Raw genomic sequence first — 25,924 nt, 5'->3', positions numbered from 1 at the left:
TAGTCTATTTTATTATGTAATGCATAAAACATTTGCACATTATAGATTGACAGTTTATATGTCAATATGTCAAGTGTTAGATTTATATGTGCATGTACATATCTAGCACCCAGTCAGAGGAAAGTGTTACAAATAGCTTTTTGAAAGTAGCACTGTTATGACAGCTCTCTGATTGTCACCACCCTTGCAATAAATGAGGTGACTGAGTAACCAGTATATTTAAATAGCTTTAATATCCATTGAAGTATCACTTTTTTTCTTAATCTAGCTCAGTAATATAGAAATCAATTGGACATGGAAATTATATGATAGACATTTTACAGTAGAAAATAAGCAGCAGTGTAAGGTTCAGATTATAATGTACTTATATCTGTCTAATTTTGAAGACAGTATGATTTCAATGATAGTTTCCTCATGTTGTAGTGAAATCTGAACAAACAATGCATGAACTTGGTGTTATACTGTGTGCCTGGGTGAGAAAAGTTTGCGTCAAAGTTATGTGTGTAGGATAAATGCATACATGCATTTGTGTGCTTGGTGGAACAAATGTTAGCGAGTGCACAAACCCAAGTGTGTGTGATTGAGGTTATGTGTAGTACACGATTGTGTAATGCTGCGGTTTATATTTAGAGACAACTGTACAAGATAAGAATGCTTATCTTAGCAGTTGTAGCTGTGGAGCTGTTAAGCAATGGAAGGAATACGAGGCAGTTACGAGCCACAGTGATCTCCACCATTATGGCTAACATAAGTCACTTACAACATAGCCCCATAGCCACACATGCACATTTTGTTGATTAAACTGAAAATATTGTAAGCTTGGTTATGCATTCAGGAAAATTAATAATGTAAAAATGCATGAGCAAAGTAAAAACCACATCCATGGTAAAAACATCCATGTTTATAAAGACTGACAAGCTTTCTTTTCTGGTGTAACAGGTTGCAGACACAACTGCAAAACCCCACTTTCCTCTGTGGTGTGTGTTTACAAGCATCATATAGTTTGCTTAAGTGTGAGGTTCAATGTTTAAAAGCTCCATGAACCACATTTTTGGAGCTTTCAGCTGTACTGAAAAATACCAAACCACATGATTAATAGATATATGGTTACTGAAACACTATTATGAAAAGTTCAGGAAATATTTCCTTGTCGTCTCTCAGAGAAGGATCAGGCATGATTGATGCTTTGATCTTTTTTTATGTTTCACAGAGGAGAACCAGTTCTCAGCTTTAAACCACATCCAGGTTCCTGCCTCTCCATCTTGTAGCATTTATCAGACAGACCGCTAAGGCTAGCACACTAACTGAAGCCACATTAAAGCAATTAGAAGTCTTATCAGAAATGCTACGGTTAATGAGCAAACCAAACAAAAACTCCAAAAGACTCGAAGGTAACATAGTGGACTGAACCCCATCTGAAAACATATCTCTTTCTGAACTGCAGCTAAACCAAATAAAGATCCTCAGATGAGACAAGAGCAGACGCACAGATATATGCACGGACATGTGTGTGTGTGTGCGTGTGTGTGTGTGTGTGTGTGTGTGTGTGTGTGTGTGTGTGTGTGTGTGTGTGTGTGTGTGCTCACACACATGCAGCAATGCAATACACACAGGTTTTTGGGCTGGTTTGGTGTTCTTGTGTTGCTCTCTGAGTGATGCCCTGGGGGATGCAGAGAGGCAGAGCAGGGGCTGAGCTCCTCCGCTGCTCCTTTGTTTACACTGATGGTTTCCAGATGCTAGCTAGTGATCGGAGCGCTACGGAACGCTGGGGAGCTGCCAAGCAGTTTGGGTCTTGTGTCAGCAAGCCAGGATTAAGGCAGCTCTATCTGGGATACTTGAAAAACATGGCTTTGCTTTGTAATAACTGTGCAATTGTTTCCAGAGGCTGAGAGAGTGATTATGGTGTTGATCTTAAATATAAAAGTGTCAGAAACATTGTCCTTATTTACTGGGGCGACACATGCAATGCACAGTGACGTCTGAGGTTTTTAAATGTAATTATCAGTCACAAACTTTAGACTTGTATTAATTGCATGTGACTGTAATTAACATATGTGTTTTACTCAGTAATTTGACTTTGACTTAAATAGGCTCCAGCATGTGGCAGCCTGAGCATATTGTCTGTTTCTCCTGCGCAGCCCCGTTTGGGAGAGAATGTTGTTATAAACTGAGGTGCATTGTGCTCAAGTGAAGACAAATTTATCACTTAAACAGCACACCTGTTCCTCCCGTCACTTTCAGCCTCAGCCACTTTTCTTTACATGCATTAGAAAGAGACAGCTGCACCAGCAAACGAGCTGTCCAGAGAGAGAGAGAGAGAGAGAGAGAGAGAGAGAGAGAGAGGTGAGAAAGATGGCAGCGAAAAAGAGAGACCCACAGGAAACAGTGGCTGTATTTAGAGCTTGTAGTGCATGGTGGGATTGATAAATAGTCCCCATAATGCACCTGGCTGAGGTTCTGGCATGGGGTCGAGGCTGTTTAGTCCAGCAGCGGAAACAGCAAATAAAAAAATGCTTGTTCTGTGTGCAGTGAGACACAGCTGAGGTGGTGACAGTGTCATTCTTGTGAGAGACTTGAAGCAGTGGCCATCTGCACGCCCTCACTTGGCCCTCAGTTCTGACAGGCTGATGGCTGCATCCTCAGATCTTTAGCTGCTGTGATGTCTGATAACGCGGGTAGTGATGGTGAAGGATACGACAATTTAATAAGAAACAGTTTACACAATATAGACCAGGGTCAAAGAGTGCGTTTTGGTTTTCTCTTTCTTTTTCTGGGTTCGGATCGTTATACCACATCAGATAATGTAATGTGTGAAAGTATGTGACTGCTCTGCAAATTCTTCATGTTTTACATCCAGATTGCCTAGATCTGGTCAACCCAAACCAAACTGTGCACTAAGAATTGTAAAAGTATTATTTGCCCCGAATGACCCGACAAGCCTTTGTTGTGTGGTCTGACTAACAACCTCAGGCTATTCTTTTTACAGTGTATTTCTCTTTGCTGAATGGGAGGCTTGTGCTGTGACTCATTGACCTGTCTGGCTCTCAGTGATCATACAACTCCACGGTGCTGTGATGGGAACATCAGATCATGTAGAAGAATCTCCCATTGTCATAAATAACACCAAGACTGTGTACTGGAAGGAGGAGCCTTGGTTTAGACATGATATGTTACTTTGTTTAAGGTTTATGTTAGAAAATCCATGTAAATGAAACTCATATAAAGAATACATTTGTTTCCTTTATGTTGCACTTAACGCTTTAGTTTTTCTGTAGAATCCAACAAACAATCTCTTTTCAAATGTTTAGGTTTATTTGAAGACATTTCAAACATCCAAAGCTCTGCATTATTCATATTAAGCTGAGCTGCATTTGCCAATAAAGACCCTACTCTCCAAATCCAGACCAGAATAGTGGTTGCATACAATTACTATCAACCCTTTTCCAAAGCCTCAACGTTGTTTTACCCACCAAATCCCTTGTTTTCTCATAGAGGCAGACAAACCCCTAATTGGCATGTAGCATTTGCATAAAAACCCTAAGCTTTACTGTCAGAGCTGTCTCCTTGTATTTGTTGTCAGTGGACTGACTGTGGGCAAACTGTAGGTAGATGTCTCCCCTAATATGTTGAGTAAGTATGAAATCCCATATCCAAAACCTTGAAAGTAGCAGTCTTTTAGAACGATTGCTCTTAGGTTTGGCTTGGAAGGGATGTCTAATATTAAACCAAGGCTAACCTATCCTGTTGCTGGAGACAGAGGATTATGGGTTCAGGTTTGTGTCTGGTGTCTGTCCACTGGTCATTACTCTTAGCCTGGAATCTGGAATGTAAGATCAACACAAACGCAAGATCACCTTTAGGCCTCAGACAGTGGTCTGGACCACTTTTTTTTTTTACAGCGGTCAGTAATATGTAGACATCTTTTTATGATTTGCACTGGAGCAGAATTTCAACATGGTTTTGTGGCAAAATGATATTCAAACTGCAATTTTAGAGTTGGATGCCTGGGCTGAATACCTTGTAATCAATTTCACGGTATTACCCGAATTACCCTGAAATTTAAAGACACAGTGGGTGTCGTCTAGACCGAGATTGCTCGCTTAAACACACCTCTTCCAATTCAGTAATCTACCTAGTGTGCATGCTTCAAATTCCTAATATCGTTCTGTTTGTACAACATATGTGTCTTTAAAATCGACCCCCCCACAGAATTGTCTCCACATTCCTCCACATGAGAATAAGTCCAATCCACTGTAGTTGTGGCCAGAAGTACAGCGGTTAGTTAACGCTTTTTTGTTCCCCACCTCTCCCTCTCTCTTTCTCTCTCTCTTTCCCTTGTCTCTGTAATGTATGACCTAATTGAAAGCAGAGCAGCGATTTTACGACGGCTCTCAGTGTTTCTCGTGTTCTGCCCCTATAGAGGCCATCTGCTTTGGATTTAGATTTCCTCTCCTTCTCTCAGTTTCTCCTTCCCGTTCTCTACCCTCCTGAGAGGGGCTGATTGGAGGGTCTCTCCACAGTTGGCTCAAGCGACTGTGGGGCTTGTATTTGTCCACTTTTCTTTTTTTCCTCTGTGTGTGTGTGTGTGTGTGTGTGTGTGTGTGTGTGTGTGTGCGCGTGTGTGTGTGGATGTTGGAGTCTGATTCTAGAGCAGCAGGTTTTTTTAGACCCCCTTCGGTACAGAATCACATTCAAACATTCAACTCAGATGTTAATTCTTGCAATCTTAATGAGCTTTTTATCTAGCGTTTATCTTGTTCTCTTGTGTCTCCTATTTGTCTCCCTTTTTGGTTTATTGTGTCTTGTTATTTTATTTAATGCAGTTTGTGAGCTCATTAATCCTGCGATATAAACCAAGGAATGATCTGTGTCCTTGTAGCAGGGCTAAACTCTGAGTAGGAGTAGTACAGGAAACAGTATGCCGAGACTTTCCAGTTGTGTCTCAAGAGTGTATGAAAACCTGTGGATGTGGAATTTATTGTGTGTGTGTGTGTGTGTGTGTGTGTGTGTGTGTGTGTGTGTGTGTGTGTGTGTGTGTGTCTGTGTATCTGTGTCTGTGTCTGTGCATTTATATCCAGGTGTTAAAGTGGACAGAGGAGAGAGAGACATTGTGTGTGGCCGTGTTTTGCGTAGAGATTGCATCCATGAATGTGTGTATCACGTGTGTATATGCTTCATTTAACAGTCACTGACCCGTTGTTCGTGTGCATGTGTGTGTGATATGATGAGACCCTGGTGATCTGGACCAAAGGAGGATGTGGTCAACAAGTTGTGGCTATGGAGCTACACTGTCTTCTCAATGGACACTGTCCTCAACACACCCACACTGACACTTATCTCAACATGTGGGTCTCTAGCCTCAGGGACATAAACAAACACTGACTCAATGCAAGCCCACACTGTCAAAGTGACACGACAAACACTGCACGCCATCTCACCATCAACCGATTCGCTGTTTCAAAGCTTTGCTTCCACTTGACAGACACCTAAAATGCTCTAAATGGCTCAGATATATATCCATTTAGCTCTTACCCTGGCACCAGCTTGAATGGCTTTATTTGTAAAGAGCAAAGGAAAACAAAACACATCCTCCTGTGCAGGCTCGTCTCCAGAGTGTTGTGTGGTGTGATGACGCAGTTCCATTAAATTAGTCATTGTACTGTGTATTGTGAATGGTTTGTAAATGTTGCTTTAAAGGCAGCAAAGCGTGCTTATTTGCCTGGAAATCAAGCCGAACTAAAACATTTTCTTAGTCATTCTCGTGTTTACAGCCAAGGGTTTTGATTGGTAATCCACTGCACCAGTGTAAATAGAAAGACACGGCCTGTATGTATGTAAGTGAAAAAACCTAAAGCTTCCTTCATTAGCTGCTGCCCTGAATCTAGCAGCATTTTTCTCAGCCCGCCTCAGCTGGCAGAGGTGGCACAACAGTCCAGATGTTATTGTGACATGTGTTCCCACGTGTTTGGGCGTTCATTGGAATGTGCAATACCAACTGCGACTGTAAAGTTTATGACTTCATCTAAGACCTCCATGAGAGGCAATGTGTTGCAATGGCCTGAAAACAACTGACCGCAATGTAAGTATACTCAAAATTATAACTCCAAATGTCCAAATAAACTGGATTACTTACTTAAACCAAATTTACGTGTGCGGTATGTAAGGCAGAGGTGATATATTTTACGTAAGAAATGGGTTCATTCTATGCATTTTTACCAACTTACAATTTATGTATTATTCAATATAAACTGCATTAATTTGATGTTAATCAAAAGTAACAAAGTATTTACAGTCAATGCTACTAATGATTGTATGGTTTTATGTGACCATCAGTCCTAAACCCAAAGACATTCAGTTTACTATCATAGAAGACAAAGAAAAGCTTTAAATCCTTGTATTGGGGAGATGAAACCGGCAAATATTTGACATTATTCTTGAAAAATAACTTTTTTTATTATCAAAATAGTTACTGATTAACTTTCTGATGATCGACTAATCAATTAAGCAACTAATACTTCAGCTCTACATTTAAATATAGACTTTTCTTGTACTGGAGAACTCTATTAACCTCTTTTGGACACAACTGACCAACCCAATCGTCAATATTGCATCTACTTCTTCATTTGGACTGGATAGATAAACCATTTGCATTGTGCGCATCAGGAGCATCTTCAAATTAATTGCAAACAGGGCTGTATCTAATCTGAAAGCACTCAGCTGCAGACAGAGCATGACACGCAGCCAAAGGCCAAGGCCAGACCCTAGAAACAGCATGGAGCTGGAGAGGAATGGTCATGAGGAGGATCAGTGCTGTTTCTGTCCTGCCGAGTCCTGGTTGCAGTATCAGGGAGAGATTTTTTTACAGTTGAACAAACAGCTGTTACAGGAAATTTGACTATGTTCACATTTCCAAATGAATAACGAGGATTAAGGTTAGACCTCCTGGGTAGTACACCTGGCACTCTGATCATAGTTTATTTTTAAACTTCAAATTAGTCTGATGTATTATATTATAATATATAGTAGTGGTTAGTCTTACCGCAGCAGAAACCTAGAAAGTGCTGTATTTTGGCATTTGGGGATTTAACAGAAAATGATTTTGTTTGTAGTTGGATCCTATTTTAACTAGATCATCTGGTATGAGAGAATCCGAACAAAATGTTGTTATGGCATGGTCTTAGAGATTGCCCATTGATTGCATAGAGACAACCCTGTCAGTGTGTATAGCTTGGTGTGCTGCAGGCCAGCAGAAGTCAGATTTTCCAGCCAGCGTGCTGTCACTGTGGGAGATGCGAAGCTGACAGTGGGGTTGAGGTCATGCTGTTGAGGGGCCAAATTGAAGCACAGCCGCTCATACTTAGCATTGGCTTGCTGGTGCTGATGCAAACTGCTGACGTCTATAAGGACAGCACCAGATGCTGCTGATTAAAGTTCTTATTACTCACACATGGGTTGGGACAAAAGTAATGGAAGACCAGGGATACAGATTGTACCCCTCTTCTCACTCGCACTGCCCCGTACCCCCTACATCCACCCTGAAATCTGCAGCCAACGTTAAAGTGATTATGAAAACAATCTGCAGAGAATCAGGAGTGGAGGGGACAGGTCTGATTTCACTTTGAAGACAGAGACTCTCCTAACCTTCTGGAAAGCTTCCTTCAGTTGCATGCCATGCATTAAGATGACTTATTTCTGTCATATCAGATTTCCAACTGTGTATAAAAGCATTTTTAAACTTTGAGATAAAATAACACAATTCCTCACTACTCCATTTCCAATAACTATCTTCCAACTTAAAGTATTTTTTTAAGGTTTTGCAAAATAACCACTCTGAGCCTGATAATGGCTGTCACCAGGCAGATGCAAGTTCTGGGATTATTTTTTTCTTTTTTTAATGATGGCACTTCAAATTAATGACAAGCCCTGACAAACATACTAATCAGTGTACATTTGGGTTTCTTTTGTCAGTCTGGAGGACAGTTTGTGATTTATCCTTTTGATGGCATCAGCAGTATGTTTGATTGTGGCATGCTTTTAGGGGAAAAACAAGTCTTTTCCCCCAATACTGTTATAGTGGCCTAAATAAAGTTGCCAACATGAAGTCATTGGAGCAACTCCTCCCAACAATATTGCCCTCAGGCTAGTGCTTTTTCATGGCTGACTGACTGTTCGTAATCATTTCCCTCATGAGAATTTAGAGGAATAATTTAACGCAGCTGTAATGGAAGTAAATGTCAACTACACAACCACATATTGTGCCAAGATTGTGTGTAGTAGTGTGCTGTATGATGAAGTTGGTTATACTATTAGCACAAGGATAGACACACCCTGCTGTCAAAGCTCAACATCCATTATTGCCCAAGAGGTTCTTTTAAAAATGTCATTCTGAACTAGTTTTTTTTCCCATACTGGTGCTAAAGCAATACTTGGTGCCAACGGTGCCTGAACCGATACTTAAACAAAAACAAAAAATGACGGTCGAAAAGAACGGCTTGTTTATTGCGAAGGAAAATTTGAACCTTGAAATTGAACAATATACTATAATTAACTGTTAACAGTAGGGTTGTCCCGATTCTCCGAATCCAGACTATGAAGTCTTGATTTGTAAAGATCAACAGATCATAGGTTTTATGCCCTCACAACATTCATGTTTCAAATTCTTCTTTAAAAGATAGGCTACATCAGTGGTTCCCAAACCTTTTCACATCAAGTGTATGAAACCCATGACCAAAATAGTCATACATTCTGTCATTGCGCTACTCATGGATGGAATTATAGTGAAAACTAATTATTCCCCTTTTTACTGGGGACCCTCTGGATCCCCCTCAAGGACCCCTGGTGGCTCTCAGACCCCACTTTGAAAACTACTAGGCTACATGGTCTCAACTGTGATATAACCAGTGCCACCATATTTTTTGTTAAAAATTGCTGTTAAACAACAAAAAGAAGAACCACTAGATGGCACAGAAGGATTTTGATGCTGTTTCCACTTGCCTTGTTGTTTGTACATTTTGTTGCTCAATATAGAGAATTGAAAAAAGATGGCAGAAGGGTACTTCACAACAACAGTTTGAGTTTCTCAGTTTACAAGGTGCACCTGAATTCACCCTGAAGTCCCGTTGGTAATTTTTTTTTCCTGGTATGGTGAAGGCATGTCCCGTTCTACTCCCCTACTCGCCTCTGATTGGCCTACCCTGATATTCTTGCCCTAACCTTAAGCAATCTCACTCTTCATGCCTAAACCGAACCAATCGGTACCCGCCCCACTTCGTCACAGCATTGAATGAAGAAAAATAAACACTTTCTGCACAAACGTTTTATTTTTCTGGTCAAGAATATTAAATGAAATTATTTCCCCACCTGTCCATACATTTTATTTACTTTACTTTGTTCTTTACAGGCCAGACCCAAAGGTGAAGGACTGACACCCTACCAGGGGAAGAAGAGATGCTTCGGAGAGTATAAGTGCCCCAAATGTAAGAGGAAGTGGATGAGTGGCAACTCCTGGGCCAACATGGGACAAGAATGTATCAAATGCCACATCAACGTCTATCCACACAAACAGGTACTTCCACCTACAGTATGACATTCACTCTCCAAGCATTTGCAGTAATGTCTAAACAGTCAAAAATTAGGGCTGTCAATCGATTAAAAAAGTAATCTAATTAATTACATACTCTGTGATTAATTAATCGAAATTAATCGCATACATAATTAACGGTGCCTGAACCGATACGTTTTAAGAAAGTAAAAAAAGAAAAGAAAAAAAAAAGGGTACTAAACAACAGTTGGTGACATTAAAGAACGGCTTGTTTATTGCTAAGGCCATATGGTCAAAATTAAATGATTTAATAATAATGTATAACAATAACAATAACTAATTTCAGTAGTAAATTGCTGTTGAACCATCGGGTGGGAAATGGACATTTACAATAACTTCAAATGCACCACGAAGCTGTAGTTTACCAGTTTCATTGAACACACCGTCTGTGTTGTTTCTCCGACGGCAGCTGCAGATTGTTACATCCCGGTGTTGAATCCTCTACAGTAAAACACAGTCAAACTTTACACCGTTTAGCGTTAGCTGTCAGCATTTTAACCGTGTTTAATCCAGCTACTAGCTAGCGGTAGGCTAACGTTAGCTGCTGTCGAGTATAGTGTTAACTAGCGTCATGTGCAGCGATGTTTGTGTTTCAGAGAATCAGAGAGAAGCGCAGGCATATCAGTGGCACCAGATTTCGGTAGCCAGGGTTGGCAGGAAGAAGATTTTTACAAGTAAATGTTCCAATTAATAATCCAGGCAGAACATTCTCGTCTCCCTCCTTCATTTTACAGTCCAATTGTGGCTAGAATGGCTCCGGGTCAAACGTCAATATGGAATGGATTAATCTGCGTTATTTTTATCTCAGATTAATTAATCGAAATTAACGCGTTATTTTGACAGCCCTATCAAAACAATTACTCATACACTTTGTTTAAGTGGTAGACTGAATCGTCTCAACCAAAGTTAACAGAGTCCAGACTGGTTTGCGTGGCTGCATATTGTCTTGAGGATATTCCAGATGGCCTCATTAAATATAATAAAAATCATACCACTAAAAATTGCTCTTGCCTCTTGGTAATAAACCAGCCCAAAATTAACTATTTCCTGACTGATAAAAGTTTGGAATTATTTACTGAATGTCATCAAATCTTAAAACAAATATTTCTTTAATAATGTCTCACAGACAAAAACTAACTCTAAGGTTATTGAGGCTTACAGCTGCAGAAATTCCTCTCACATTTAATAATACCAAAAAGTGAAATCATGTTAACCAAGATGCTGTGGAGTGTTTTTCCGAACAGCAAATACTCCGAGGGAATTCATGTGCTGGTGAGCTGTCTGTTCGGCTTAACCTCGAATGCTCCTCACAGCCTGTTGACTAAAGAGATGGATCACCTGAGAAAGAATCCACTCTCTTGTTTTCTTCAGCTAGAGATACATTTATCCTCAACTCTGTATCTTTTTATATTTATGCTTTTCCACATTCTTCCCATTCCACTTCCTGAAATAAAGTTAGGATTAGTGCTTGAGGCCCTGCTCGTTCTCTGAATACCACGGCTGCCCATGCTCCACTCTGATAACGCTTACATAAAAGTGAAGCAGAAAAGCAACGCTGCTCGACAAATCTACCCATGTCTGGCAAGAAGTCGCAACATTCCCAGTGGAAAGTTAATGCATAATTTATTCCAAATATTGTGTTTATTCATTTGCATCTTCATCAGAATGAGATCTTAACCCACAATATTAACAAAAAGCATGGGTGGAAGACTGCATTCAAAACCTTTTTTCCATTGTGGAGTTCACTGGTGAGAAAACCAAACTCTGCCTCTGTGTCTTGTGGCAAAGCTACACACAAGCAAGCAAATTCCCTGCATTTGCAATGTCACCCACTTAACATACTTCCCCTCTGTCAGCGTTTGAAATGGACCACTAACCTCTGTGTCCTCGAGTATCAAAGAGTTCAGCCTCTCAGCACGGCCCCCTTCCACCCTGTGGATTCCCATAAATAACCTGAATATGTATTCCAATCCCATCCACATGCATTAAATATTTTCCCTCTTAGGTGGGAAATATATTTCTTGGACATCCAGTGCATTTTAAAACAAGGGTAATATTTCCATTGGGTATAATGGGGACAAATCCCACTTACTTTTTAACCCTACTCTGTCGGAATATAAACTCCGAAAAAGAAGATTTTCAATGAATTGCCCTTTTAGCGGTTAAGCTAACAAACATGATCACTGACAGTTTAAGCTAGTTAAATGACAATTAGCAAGCTTGCTAGGTCTGCCCTCTTCAATTACTGTTTATTGAATTAAATGATGTGCAATATTGAGAACAAATTTCCTTAGGGGAAAAAATAAAGAAAATAGAAAGGAGCTCTGAGAGCTATTTTGACTGACTAGTGCTAGCATGTTCCTGGCTTGCTAGCGTGTTAGCCGATAGGTTGCCAATTACAGTAGTTTACTAGCTTAAACTGAGAGTAGTCACTAAGCCTCAAGTACAGCCTAATTCATGAAGATGCACGGATAAATGTTGCTTTTTTATGTCTGGTTGAAGAACCTTAAACTACATTGTTTCCCCAACAGCCCTGAAACCAAAACTATGCCCTTGATTCAAACAAATGAAAGACATGATTTCATGTGATCCCTGCTTCTGTGCCAAACACATATACCAAATAAAGTTGTACGTTATTGATCACTGTAGGGGAACACTCTCTTTTAACTTTCTCCAAATGGAAAGAGCTCAGACTGCAGCTTCAGCTACAGAGCTGACTCGGTTGAGCTTGAGTTTCTTGCTCAAGGACACTTCAACAGGGAAGAAGCCTCCAGCACAGGGGCTTGAACCTTTGCAGTTCCTACTAACCGCTGAGGGGTTAATATCCATCAGATTTACCAGGTTTTCCTCAAGGACATTATGTCTTTGATGCGCTGATAGTAAAATCTCAACACTTCGTGGCAGACTCTCATACGTAAAAAGAACAATAGATTACAAATAAAAATGTCAAAACAGATTGTTAAAAAAAACCTCGAAACATGCTGGCCCAGATAGATTCCCTTCGTCCTCAATAATGATTTCAAGAAAGCCATTGCTGTAGCAGTTTGCGGATATTCCATACAGGTCATCATGATCAAACGCATACTGGATCCTTTTCTTTAATACTAGGTTATTAAAGTGTGCTGCAAGTTTCCAGAGCTGATGAAGTGTTGGCATATCTCTGCAACTAATTGTGTTTAGTCCATGTCTGATCTGTGTGTGAAGAATATGGGCATAATGTTGGAGGCCAAAGTAGTAAGACGTATAGCTGAGTTAAATCTGGTGCCAAAGAAACTGGTTGCATAACTCAGAGGTTTATGTGTGTGCTGCTTGGTTTGCTTTCTTCAGTGTTTTATATGACTCATTATTGGTTCTCTGTTTGTATCCTCAGCGCCCTTTAGAGAAGCCGGATGGCCTGGATGTTTCTGACCAGAGCAAGGAGCACCCGCAACACCTGTGCGAGAAATGTAAAGTCCTGGGCTACTACTGCCGCCGTGTGCAATAATCATCTTTATTCAGAGTCAGAGTGCAATGTTTGTGTCCCAAGTTCTATTGCTCATCCTCCATCAAGGCTGTTAACTTTCTCCTTTCACATCCAGGTTTCCCTAATCCCTGCGTAGGGATGCACCGATCCGATACTGATATTAGATACTGACTCAAATAGTTGACTGGGTATCGGTGAAAATTGCGCCAATCTTTTCAATTCAATTCTATGTTTATATACCAGTTTTGACCAATATGTTACTGCATTCAAAAGGTTTACACTTGAATTGTAATTGCTGTCAACGTTATAGATTTTTTACCAAGTTGCACGATTTATTTAAAAAAAACAAATCAATTAAAAACAGTAACTGTATCTGTTACATTTTGCTTTACCAAGTTAGAAAAGCAATGTTTTATGGAACGCCATTTAAGTTAATATTAAATACATAAATAAGGAAATATGGCTATGAAATAAATATAAAAATATGGCTATCAAATAAATCCTGAAATAAATACATAAGAAAATAAATAAATGTAAATATATAAATGAGTCAACATAGCTCAATGAATAAATAAATACGGTTTTATTATATGTATATAAAAAATAACTTTTTTCCAAAGGACTACTTTTCTTTATTTCAGGGGACTTTTATTTCATAATTATTTATATATTCCATAGGCATATTTATTTAATTATGCATTTTTTTTAAATATTGGATGAAATGGTTTTCCATAATGTTTAAGTCAAGCCTGATGTTGCCTGACACAAAAGAATTCTGCCAGTCACTTTTACACAGTAAGGCATACAGCTTATAAATTACACACTGGTCGGTATCGGCTGATACTCAAAGCCCAGATATCAGGGCTGAAAAAGTTGGATCAGTGCATCCCTATCCCTAACCTGTACACAACATGGCGTCCTTTCCTCCTCATGTCTTCCCCTCCTTCTCTCAGAAGCCTCAAATATAGGCAGTAGCCTTAATCTTTTCTGTCCTTGATCTAAACCACACGTGGAACATAGATTTTTAGTCATTATGCTTTTTTTCTTCCAATGACAGTATTGGAGATTACATCCAGAAATGAGAGGAACATGTAACTTAGGATCAATTTCTCAGTGCTCTTCATCAAAAAAGCAAAAACTTGCCAAAATCATTTTTTTTTTGTGCCTCATATATCAGAACCCACATAACCCCATTGATCCAACTCGATGTTTAACAACAGTTAATCGTGAATTAATGAATTAGCATGTTTTTCAATGGTGTCACTGACAGTAATGGTCTCAATAGATTACCTCACCTTGGGGTTTGTTGGCTTTGTGTTTACAGAGATCTGCCTTCCATTTCCCTGCCAAGTGAAGTGTGTGGTAATGTGACGAACATTTAACCCGGGCCTCTCATGATGGTATAATGTATACGAGGCCTTTTGATGAACAGCACATCTTATTAACTGTGAATTAACTGAGGGACAATGTGCCTTACATCCCTAGCTTACATTTGGCCTATTTATTTTCTTGTTGTCAAGTGTGCAATTTTAATTTTGACTGGGACATAACGAAATGTTTTTTTTGGTATGTTTGTATATCACATTATTGTGTAACTGCTTCCACGTGTCTTTAGAAACTACTGTAGATTCAGTCGCTCCTCGTCTAGATTTAGTGCATCGCTAATAGATAAGATTTCATTAACATTCATATAGATGTTAGATAAGTTGTGTTAATTTCAAATCACAAGGTCAACTGAGAAGGAGCTGTAGGAAAACAACACTAGTTTTAGTAATAATAATCTTGCCATCCACATAGTTTCTCGCCAGTGTTTGATTAGAATTATGAAATATTATTTTAGAGGTTAAACTGTTCACACGTAAAGCCTGATTCGATTTTTAACCGCAAAGTAGTAAAGTACAAATGAGATGTTTTTAAAGAGATTTAGAAAGACATTTAAGTTCACATTTAAGTGCCAGCGGATGCCTGGCAGCCTTAGTGGTCAATAAAGCGTTTCCAAAAGCTTGTGCCCTTAAAAACTATGTCCAGCAGCTGATTGCAGTGTGAAGAGTGTCTAGAGGGAGGTGAAGTTTTGGAGAACTGCACAGATTTTCAGGTCAGTTGAGAGAAACAATGAGATTTAATATAGAAGGGCTGGTTTGTAATGTGCTGATGCAGAAGATTCAAGGATATATTGAAAGTGATGATGAATTGAGTTCACACGTATATTTTTTTTTATGAATATAAGTGCCTACTATTACAAACCAATGTCTTTAAAATAAAAGAAGTACACCCATCCTGTTTACATTACAGGAAATTAATGTAGTTTTGACTTTAGAAATCTGGCTTTTGAGGAAACTTGTTATAGGAATTGTGAACTGTTTTATATGTACTGTATTTCTAGCCTTATAACGTCTGGTTAACTATATGTTATACTGTAACATACTGTATGTGCCTTAAAAACATTTAAATCGTTCTGAAGTATCAGGATTAGGAGGCAATTTGAAATTGGGAAAAGACGTGGGGCTCAGAGATGGAGCAGTATACGTGCATGTGGTAACTGTGATGCATAGTAAGTTTAATGCAGGTTCAAGATGTGACAAAGGACAACATTAATACAGTTCCTCTATTAGTTTGAACTGGCATGGTGGGTGTTTGCATAAACACAGTTTGCTGGGCTGAAGGCACGGGCTGAAACAGCATTTCCAGCTGGCAATAACAATCCTACTGTGGTCTGTTGTCATGGAATATCCACAAAGATGTTATTTCTTAGTCGATCCTCACAACAGAAAGGAGTCGCACATGAAACTGTGGACCTCACTCTTTGTTTTTTAATCTATTGTAGTTATGTTTATCCAAGGGACTGTGGGTTTTGTAAAAAAAATATACATGGTTAACTCGCCTTAGTGGGAGAGTTTGCAGTGGCTGATTATGGTACCTTACAGTTTTGGGAAATTTAGATAAAATACCATCTGTAAAGTTAAAGGGGCACTCCAATTTAGTAGTGCAGTTCCACAAAGTCGGGAGGCTTGCAAGAGACACAAGAATAGTCGAATCAATGCAGCAGAGACTCAGATGGCTCATGCTCCAAAACGCTGGGTCCTACCTTTCACATAATGCAACTAAAAAGCATCTTTCAGTAGTTTTCCCCTGCCTGGTAAATGCCCATGTCTTTCAAACTCCACACCCCCAGGTTGTAAAGCAGACTTTTTGTTAAAACTGTGTCTTCAAACCTAAGCTGACATAACCGCTATTATAGACTTGACAAAGCACCTCCAGACCTACAGAAGACATTATACAACTGTTTTCACAGTTTGAGTAGTACTCCCTGTGCAACGTGATATCATGACTTTGCGTAAACATACACGCCACTTTCCTAAAGCCAAGTGGCGTGTTATCTGTACGCATTTTGAGCTATCCGCGTGTATGTCTAGGCTCTATACAGCGGTCGGCAGTCTGCAACGTCACAGCGTAAACATACACGCCACGTGGCACTTTCTAAAGCTACGTGGCGTGTTATCGCGAGGCTACGGTTGGGTTTAGGAAAACAACAAATGTGGACAGGAAACATCACACACGGGACATGAAGTCACACACGGGACGTGATTCCCGGTCTCCTAGGTGAAAGTCCTATGTTTTACCCATCCGCCACCCTGGACCAACCTCTGTATGCGGATTTTCGCCCTTTCATACTACTTGCTACGGCGTCAATTTACACGCAATCGCAAGGTAATGTAAGTCAACGGAGGCCAAATGGCGTTGATAAACGCTAAAAAACGAGTATGCGTCTTGATAACACACCAATAATTGCAAACGAATTGGCGTGCCATACATACGCCACTTCATGAGATCAGTCTGCCCTGTGACGAGTAAACTGAACTTCATGAGTAAAACTGGTGGAGTGCCCCTTTAAAAAAAAAGATATTTGCGCAACTATATTACCACAAGTAAAATACTTTTTCTTTTTCCTTTCAGTTGGGAACAATCCGATTTTCTTATTGTTACCATTGTCTTTCTTTTGCTCTGTGCGATTACACTAACCTAACAGGTCTTTCCATCTGAACCTTATTGTCCACATTATACCATGTGGCTGTAGTGAGAGGAATATATACCAATGATGCCTTAGGAACTAACCTCATAAACAAATAAAGTTATTGTGATTCCCCTAGTTCTGGCAGAATATTGAGAAATCCTGTTGGAGTTTGATTCCACCCAGATACATTTTGTGAGGAGGCCATTTTAAATGGCAAATCAAGAGCCAATGGAAGCAGTTGATACAATACATTTGAAGAAGAAAAAAAGAAATCTCTGCTTTTAGACATAATGTCTTGAATTGCATATACTTGACTTTTCTAGTACCTTTTCAGTTCAAATTTGTTGTTTTCTATGAATGAGATGTGTATTTTGGAACACTTTATAGATGTTGAAAATTGTAAAGCAATCTGCAAAAACTCAAGAGTTATTTCCCTGACAAAGATAGACTGTTTTATGTATATATTTGAAGGCCAATATTATCAAGGATAGTAGCTCTTTTAAAGTGTTATGCAATATTTAAGCTTTTTGTGTGAAGAAGGGCCTATTGCAGAGAAATAAACAAAGCTGGGAGTTTTTTTTCTTTATGTTTTACAATAATCTGAGGGGTTATCCTGCAGAAATATTTATGGAAAGATTTTTTACAACACTTTTTGTATAGAATATGCAACAAAGTTACACTAAGAAGGAAATATTGATGTCTACATAGAGTATTATTAAAAAAAGCTGGTACATAATTAATACCCTTTCTCAATTATAAGCCATTGTATTTTTGTGTTTTGTTTTGATGTTATCAGTGTTGAATAACCCACCATGTTATTCAGTTGCTTATGTAACTAATTGTGAGCTGCCATTTACATCCATACAGTCGCATGTATTCATTTTGTAAACAATAATATGAAGATATATATTGTGTTAACATGCAGAAATCTTTTTTTTTTCCTTAATTAGTGACAGATACTCACCACTGTATAAGCACGTTAAACTGTGAGATATAGTTTGCTTAAAGCAGCAATGACAAGAAACTATTATAAAATGTTACAGTGTTATTAGTAGTTTAGGGAGTGTATACTTTTTGTCATGAAAGCGTGTGTGACAAAGAACTATATTAGAGTTTGCATGTGCATGTTTGGTTTTGAATGAAATATTATGTTGTGCAATATATACTTATTTAAATACCTTACAGTAGTTTGCTACAGTACATATTGTTTTTAACATTATCAGCAACTTCTGATTATTAGTCTTCGAGTATTTCATTTACCGCTAGTGTAACCTCTACGAATAATACATATTTACTGAATGTAATGTGTTAACACTTATGTGGTCAATTTGGAAAGTTATGTTTGTATTCTTTGTTGTCTGTATCACTTGAGATGTTTGTATTGCAATATTGCAATAATGTAATATTTGAATTGGACAAAACACAGGCGTGAGGTAGGGAAGACAATGATTTTGGGAAACAAGGACAGTCATGGTTTGAGAGTAGACCACAGGTCTGTTTTTCATGTCCGTGAAACGGCATTCCAAAATGTGCCTTATTTGTTAGTTGGGAAAACATTTTAGTGCTTTAGTGCTGTCGAGAGTTTTATGAAATAAAGTCATATTGAATTAGGAGTGCTTGATTGTGTGGTTTCATTTGTTTAGGTCCTCCACTGAATTATTGTAGCCAGTAACTGGGAGGTGATCACTCTGGATTTTGATTTCAGCCAAAAGCAACACAAAGGGTCTTCTGAGAGCTCCTGTCTGTAGAATAGTTATTACAGAGTATATGTTTTCATCATTACAGTGTGTCTTTAAGCGCAAGCTCCAAGACTTACGCAATACTGAGCGTATAGATTATGATGAAGTGGTTTTTAATGGATTATTCATGGTGGTTGTGTAACGCAAAAAAAAGTGTTTTTCACTTTCGGTGAAAGTGCTGAAAGATAACAGACACACCGAGCTGACAGGACTTGACTTGACTTTACATTACACTTTGAGTCAAACTGCGGACAGGAAAAACAAAACACAAAAAAGGACACCAGCTGACATGGGTGCTGTGTGATATTGGAGACATTTACAGCAGAAGAACCAGCTTGTACCAGTTGTCAAGATGTCATTGTGTTGCATGTGTACTTAACGTTGGCCACGGCACCGCTGTCTTTCGAGCCAAGTTTCCATGCACAATATTGGACATGCATTCCAAATAACTAAAACTAAACCAGAGGGTGGGGACCCAAATTATATCAAGTTTGTTACAACATCTCTTCCTCATACAGAGTGAGAGCTGAGAAGTCTCTATAGCAACAATGTAATCTGAGAATTCAAACAAACGGTGGAAGGTCAGTGCGCATATGGTTTCATTTAGGGGCATGGCTGCTTTTTCATGTCGCTTCATTATTTACTTTCATAAAGTATTAGCTCGATAAGCAGCACCACCCAGTCTCTGGCTTTCAGACATGTCCTGGCCTCCTTTTCTCCCAGACCCTCTGTGTTTCAAATAAAGAAGCAGTGAAGGAAGAGCAGCCCACATATAACCTAAATACATTTTCAGGGTCTTTCACTGTTCCAGCAGATTAAATCATCTGTATGCACCGTGTCCAATGGGGCTATAGTCTGCCGCAGTTCTATCATCTGTCAAATGCATTCATGTGATATTTCAGCTCCATTGTAGGTGGATGTCACATGATGTCACATCCTGCTCTGGTGGACAGGAAGTCCTTCGCACTGGAGCCGGTGTCTAAAAAAAAAACTGCTGGATCATTTCCAGGAAGCTTTAAAACCAGCATGGTGGGTGGCACATGGGTGCAAATGTCCTGTACTGAGACCAGAGCTAGTAATATCTTAAAACGGTCATTTTATTTGGCAGTAAATAGCAAATTGCGCAATAACAGCATTTAACATAGCAAATGCCTTAGTGCATGTATAAAAATGGTTCAAGTTCAACCTCAGAAAAGCAAGATATCTTCTGACATCATAATCAACAGTAAAATAGCAGAATCGCCTGTGACAGTTCCTCCTTGAAAGTGTCATGAACACCACAGAACGAAATATAAAGTAAATACCCAACGGTTGCATGCTGAGTCATCCAACAGAAGTCCATGTGTGATCTTAGTCGTTATTTGATCTCCCCACAGTCAGTGACAACAATTTTCTTAATCACACCGCCGTCATGTAAACCAAAGGATTCCATCTTGCTGACCACATCCATACCTTCCTTGACCTGCCCGAACACCACGTGTTTACCATCAAGCCTGTCAAAAGAGATACAAAAAGGGACGTCAGCAACTGGTAAGTGTGGCAGAGCTGCTGAGATGACTGATTTAAAAGTTCTGCAAAGTATTTACCATTCAGTTTTGGTCGTACAGATGAAGAACTGGGAGCCGTTAGTGTTTGGCCCTGAATTTGCCATTGAAAGTGTTCCTGCAGAGATCAAGAAGCCAACAAGTAAATCAATTAAACGTGATGCAGTCAACAAGAGCTTGACCTCCTTTTACCACTGACTCAATACCATTTAGGCCTAAGTGGAGCAAAAGAGAAACATGACACAAGTCTGTGTCTAACTGTGTTTAGGTGAAGGCCTGTTTCTCTTTTCTGAAACTGTGATAATGCCACACTTTAAAATAAAGCATCAAGTAATCAGCATGTGGATTAAGTTTATTCAAAAAAGGAGTTATTTTGATAAGTGCATGTTGATTCACTAAAAAGTAGGTCATTCACCTGGGGATTGAAAAATCCATATAGCTACTGGTTATAGTGGTGCATGAAATTAGGCACTGCCATCTAGTGGAGAGACAGCTATATTCAAAGATTTAAATTATACTGTCAGGAGGCCAGGGAAGTGACATATACAGGTGCTGGTCATATAATTAGAATATCATGAAAAAGTTGATTTATTTCAGTAGTTCCATTCAAAAAGTGAAACTTGTATAATGTATATATTCATTCCACACAGACTGATATATTTCAAGTGTTTATTTCTTTTAATTTTGAGGATTATAACTGACAACTAATGAAAACCCCAAATTCAGTATCTCAGAAAATTAGAATATTGTGACAAGGTTCAATATTGAAGACACCTGGTGCCACACTCTAATCAGCTAATTAACTCAAAACACCTGCAAAGGTCTTTAAATGGTCTCTCAGTCTAGTTCTGTAGGCTACACAATCATGGGGAAGACTGCTGATTTGACAGCTGTCCAAAAGACGACCATTGACGCCTTGCACAAGGAGGGAAAGACACAAAAGGTCATTGCTAAAGAGGCTGGCTGTTCACAGAGCTCTGTGTCCAAGCACATTAATAGAGAGGCGAAGGGAAAGAAAAGATGTGGTAGAAAAAAAGTGTACAAGCAATAGGGTTAACCGTACCCTGGAGAGGATTGTGAAACAAAACACATTCAAAAATGTGGGGGAGATTCACAAAGAGTGGACTGCAGCTGGAGTCAGTGCTTCAAGAACCACCACGCACAGACGTATGCAAGACATGGGTTTCAGCTGTCGCATTCCTTGTGTCGAGCCACTCTTGAACAAGACACAGCGTCAGAAGCGTCTCGCCTGGGCTAAAGACAAAAAGGACTGGACTGCTGATGAGTGGTCCAAAGTTATGTACTCTGATGAAAGTAAATTTAGCATTTCCTTTGGAAATTATGGTCCCAGAGTCTGGAGGAAGAGAGGAGAGGCACAGAATCCATGTTGCTTGAAGTCCAGTGTAAAGTTTCCACAGTCAGTGATGGTTTGGGGTGCCGTGTCATCTGCTGGTGTTGGTCCACTGTGTTTTCTGAGGTCCAGGGTCAATGCAGCCATCTACCAGGAAGTTTTAGAGCACTTCATGCTTCCTGCTGCTGACCAACTTTATGGATATGCAGATTTAATTTTCCAACAGGACTTGGCACCTGCACACAGTGCCAAAGCTACCAGTACCTGGTTTAAGGACCATGGTATCCCTGTTCTTAATTGGCCAGCAAACTTGCCTGACCTTAACCCTATAGAAAATCTATGGGGTATTGTGAAGAGGATGATGCGACGTGCCAGACCCTACAATGCAGAAGAGCTGAAGGCCACTATCCGAGCAACCTGGGCTCTCATAACACCTGAGCAGTGCCACAAAGTGATCGACTCCATGCCACGCCGCATTGCTGCAGTAATTCAGGCAAAAGGAGCCCCAACTAAGTATTGAGTGCTGTACATGCTCATACTTTTCATGTTCATGCTTTTCAGTTGGCCAACATTTCTAAAAATCCTTTTTTGTATTGGTCTTAAGTAATATTCTAATTTTCTGAGATACTGAATTTGGGATTTTCATTAGTTGTCAGTTATAATCATCACAATTAAAAGAAATGAACATTTGAAATATATCACTCTGTGTGTGATAAATGAATATAATATACAAATTTCACTTCTTGAATGGAATTACTGAAATAAATCAACTTTTTCATGATATTCTAATTATATGACCAGTACCTGTATATCACAATATAAAAGAGCCACAGTAATTTGTTGATTTAATTTGTTTTGTTTTTACTGACTTTAGTTTTATTTATTTTCAAAATGTCAGAAAATAGTGAGACTGTTCAAAATCCCCACATTTCAGATACTGGAATCAGAGAATGCTAAAGTAGTTGTTGCAGCATTATAAGAGCCTCCCAGACACAGATACACTATCCAGACAACTAACCAATTCTGCCTCTTAAAGTGCTCATATTATGCTCATTTTCAGGTTCATAATTGTATTTAGAGGTTGTACCAGAATAGGTTTATGTGGTTTAATTTTCAGAAAACACCATCTTTTTGTTGAACTGAACATTGCTGCAGCTCCTCTTTTCACCCTGTGTGTTGAGCTCTCTGTTTTAGCTACAGAGTGAGGCATCTCACTTCTGTACCATCTTTGCTGGGAGTCGCACATGCGCAGTCAGTACAGCTAGCTTGTCAGTTGCAGAGCATTCATGAGGGAGTGCCATGCTAGCAGCTAGGCGAGCATTATAACGTGTGTTACAAATCTGGCCAAAGGACTACAGTTGAAAATAAGCCAGCTGGCTAACACTGGCACATTTACAGAAATGTTGATTAATGTGTGTTGTCCTTTATAAAATAAAGAATAAGATAAATGATTGTTTGTTTTGTCCTCTAAACAGAGATAAAGTGGTATTAGTATAGTAAATCTGTACTCAAAGATGTGGAGATGTAGCCTACCTGGACCAGTGTGTTTTAATTTGAAGTTTTCATCTTTAAATGTTTTCCCGTATATAGATTTCCCTCCTGTGCCGCTGTGGTGGGTGAAATCTCCCCCCTGTAACAGAAAACACAGTAGACAACAGAGCAAACACTTAATATGTGCAGCGGCATCTTCACTGTATCTTACCTGACACATGAACTCAGGTATGACCCTGTGAAACACAGATCCCTTGAATCCAAAGCCAAGTTCCCCAGTGCACAGTGCTCTGAAGTTTGCTGAGAAATTAGTTGTCTGTTTAGCATTATAACAAGTCAAGGAGAGTTAAAGCATTTTAATGGTGAATTAAACACACGTTAACTCTTTATATTCAGCAGGTTTATAGAAATATATTTAAACATACCTGCAGTCTTTGGCACTACATCTGCATTCAACTGCAAGATAATACAAATCACATTCAAATTTATGGCGCAATGTTTACACAGAGAAATGCCCTTATCTGTACATGTATTTGAGTGTTGTGAATGGTGAGTTGCTGGTCTTCGGGAGAGGCTAACGCTAGCTGCTAGCTAGCTACCTCAATAGTTATTCTTCCAAGAGGCTCATTGTCGGCCTCGATGTCCAAATACACCACGGGGTTCTTAGCTGGAACGGAGGAAAACAGCTTCGCGGCGGCGACGCCCGGCGTGCTGTATCGCATGCGGTTCTTTAGTTGTAACATCGCTGCTCGGCTGAAAGGTGTCGAGGACCTGCAGGCAATGGGCGCTGGTGGTGTTTACATGTGACGTCACGCGTACTGACTGACTGTCAGGACCACAGAAATAGACCATTTTATTTCTACGGTCAGGAGTGTCCACGGACAGGACAAACAGCGACATCAAGTGGGGGTTTCCGGAAGTAAACACCTCTTTATTTAGGTTGACCAAAAAACTCATACGGTTACAAGGTCCACCTTGACCAAAATTGTATGCTGGGGTTAAAACCAAACCATCTTCATGACAACTGAGGAATGCCAAGCAATGCTGAACAAATATTTCTGTTTTTAAATATTTTGTCTGCAAATAATCTTATTCATATTAATATTTAACTTGTAATAAATGGTTTACATCAGGGGTATTCGAAGCTGTGGGCCACAGACAAGCTTGGACAAGGGAGCTCAATTCCTGGATGCCTATGGGATCATGATTATGCATTTTGATCCCATAGACATTCAACAATTGAGCCAAGATAGCCTAATATTGCCGTTTGACATAACTTCAGACTATACAAAAAAACATAAAAAGGTCTGTCCTAAGGCATATATTGGTTTCTGACTCTGGGAAAGTAGGAAAATCAGTAAATTCCCCAAAACTCCTGTATCTCTGAACTATATACTTAACCAAATCCCACAAATTGCGGCTATTATATTGTATGCGATCTTCTTTTGATAAATGTAATATGTTTTCACTTCCATTCACTGAGCCTCCCCTGAAACCATTTGGACCCCCCCTTGAAAACCTCTGGTTTACATATTTCCACAATAAAAATATAATGATGATGGGTATGGCATCCTTAATCAGGTGTATATACATGCACTCTATTTGGGATGACTGATAACATTTGCAAATTTTACAATGCTCGTCTACGTCAGTCATATTTACATTTTAAGGAGTGGGTACCAAAAAAGGAAGTTTTCCATTCTAATATCAATTTTGCATTTGTGAAATTTGCATTGCTGTTTCCCTGCTTTAAATGACTCACTGTGATGACATATGCCATTTGAATAGTCATTTGACCAAAAGGACTGTGCTAAACCTTCCTGCATTCATGTCTGTTATACAGGGTTGGTAATGGTTTGTCTGAAGTTTTTTCAACTGTTTTATTCCCCTGTAAAGTGGTTAAGCTGTAAATAAAACTATATATGGGCATGATGAGAATTATAAATCAGTTCATAATATTCACAAAGTCCAATTTCGCTTTGATGTTGCTTTCCCAAAAACACATTTTGTTTTGAGAACGGTTATGCCTTTAAAACTGCAAAGGCATAACTCTTTTAAATATTTCTAAAACACAAAGAAGTGTATAATGATAACGTAAATATCTGTATTTGCAGTTGATGCTCCTACTTATTGACCACCATCAGGTGTTCAAATATTTTGACGAAGAGGGAACTTTATCATCAGCATCATTAGTGACAGTATTGTGATCTCAGGTACATTGAACAGATTCAGCCATAAAATAAGAGTACATAAGCTTATATTTTGTTTGTCTGGAACACTTACAGCTATGTGGATCTATCACATAACTGTCCACAGCAGCTATTTAAAGCTCCAATCTGTGACTCACTAGTTAACTGAAAAAATATGCTGATTATTTGCTAAAGTAATTGAATCAGTCTACTTTCTTGCAGTATTTATTTCAGGCCATAGTGTAATGTGTTGCTTTTCTGCATTCACTAATGCCCTTTTTACTAATAGCTTATGAATGAACTAATTATTAAAGTGGTGAAATAGACCTTTTCACATGCAGACATTTTGACCTGTTATAGTAGGAACACAGCACAGGTGTTACTAATGAGTAATTAACGATGCCAGCATGCAGAAGCAGCCATAATTAATTTGATCCTTTACACCTGTGTTTTTTCTACTGTGACATGTCAAAATGTCCTTAGTAAAAATGGCCTTTTGCTCATTCTCTGCTATTCCAGCCTGGAAAAAAACAC

The 25,924-nt window shown here is 39.2% G+C and overlaps 2 protein-coding genes across 3 annotated transcripts in view; one reads left to right on the top strand and one right to left on the bottom strand.

The window, feature by feature from the left end:
- zcchc24 (zinc finger, CCHC domain containing 24) overlaps positions 1 to 18,689 on the top strand; it is a 36,856-nt gene extending 18,167 nt beyond the window's left edge. Inside the window, exons 3-5 of one of the 2 annotated variants that reach the window (XM_078272743.1) lie at positions 9,401 to 9,565; positions 12,972 to 13,047; positions 14,389 to 18,689. In XM_078272743.1, coding sequence (XP_078128869.1) covers positions 9,401 to 9,565; positions 12,972 to 13,047; positions 14,389 to 14,390 — 243 coding nt within the window. In that variant the 3' untranslated portion in view covers positions 14,391 to 18,689. Of the gene's footprint in view, positions 1 to 9,400; positions 9,566 to 12,971 lie in introns of both variants that reach the window. The other variant, XM_078272742.1, reaches the window with a different exon arrangement.
- On the bottom strand, positions 15,921 to 24,023 carry ppifa (peptidylprolyl isomerase Fa). The gene is made up of 6 exons (XM_078272744.1): positions 23,801 to 24,023; positions 23,627 to 23,657; positions 23,413 to 23,501; positions 23,244 to 23,340; positions 20,402 to 20,477; positions 15,921 to 20,308 (listed from the first exon to the last, which is right to left on the bottom strand). Exons 1-6 carry the CDS (start codon positions 23,942 to 23,944, stop codon positions 20,173 to 20,175), a joined length of 573 nt encoding a protein of 190 aa, XP_078128870.1. The 5' UTR covers positions 23,945 to 24,023; the 3' UTR covers positions 15,921 to 20,172.
- Positions 24,024 to 25,924: the final 1,901 nt, after the last annotated feature.

Source organism: Sander vitreus, chromosome 17, assembly GCF_031162955.1.
Source record: "Sander vitreus isolate 19-12246 chromosome 17, sanVit1, whole genome shotgun sequence".
Classification (NCBI taxonomy): domain Eukaryota; kingdom Metazoa; phylum Chordata; class Actinopteri; order Perciformes; family Percidae; genus Sander; species Sander vitreus.
This window is presented reverse-complemented; position numbering and strand designations above follow the sequence as displayed.

Bases quoted from the DNA above. Each gene is read 5' to 3' on its own strand.
- ppifa (XM_078272744.1), bottom strand. From the start codon at position 23,944: ATGTTACAACTAAAGAACCGCATGCGATACAGCACGCCGGGCGTCGCC. The intron at 23,502-23,626 runs GTATGTTTAAAT...CTAATTTCTCAG, and splicing joins TGTAGTGCCAAAGACTGCAG to CAAACTTCAGAGCACTGTGC. The intron at 20,478-23,243 runs GTAGGCTACATC...TGATCTCTGCAG, and splicing joins ATTAAAACACACTGGTCCAG to GAACACTTTCAATGGCAAAT.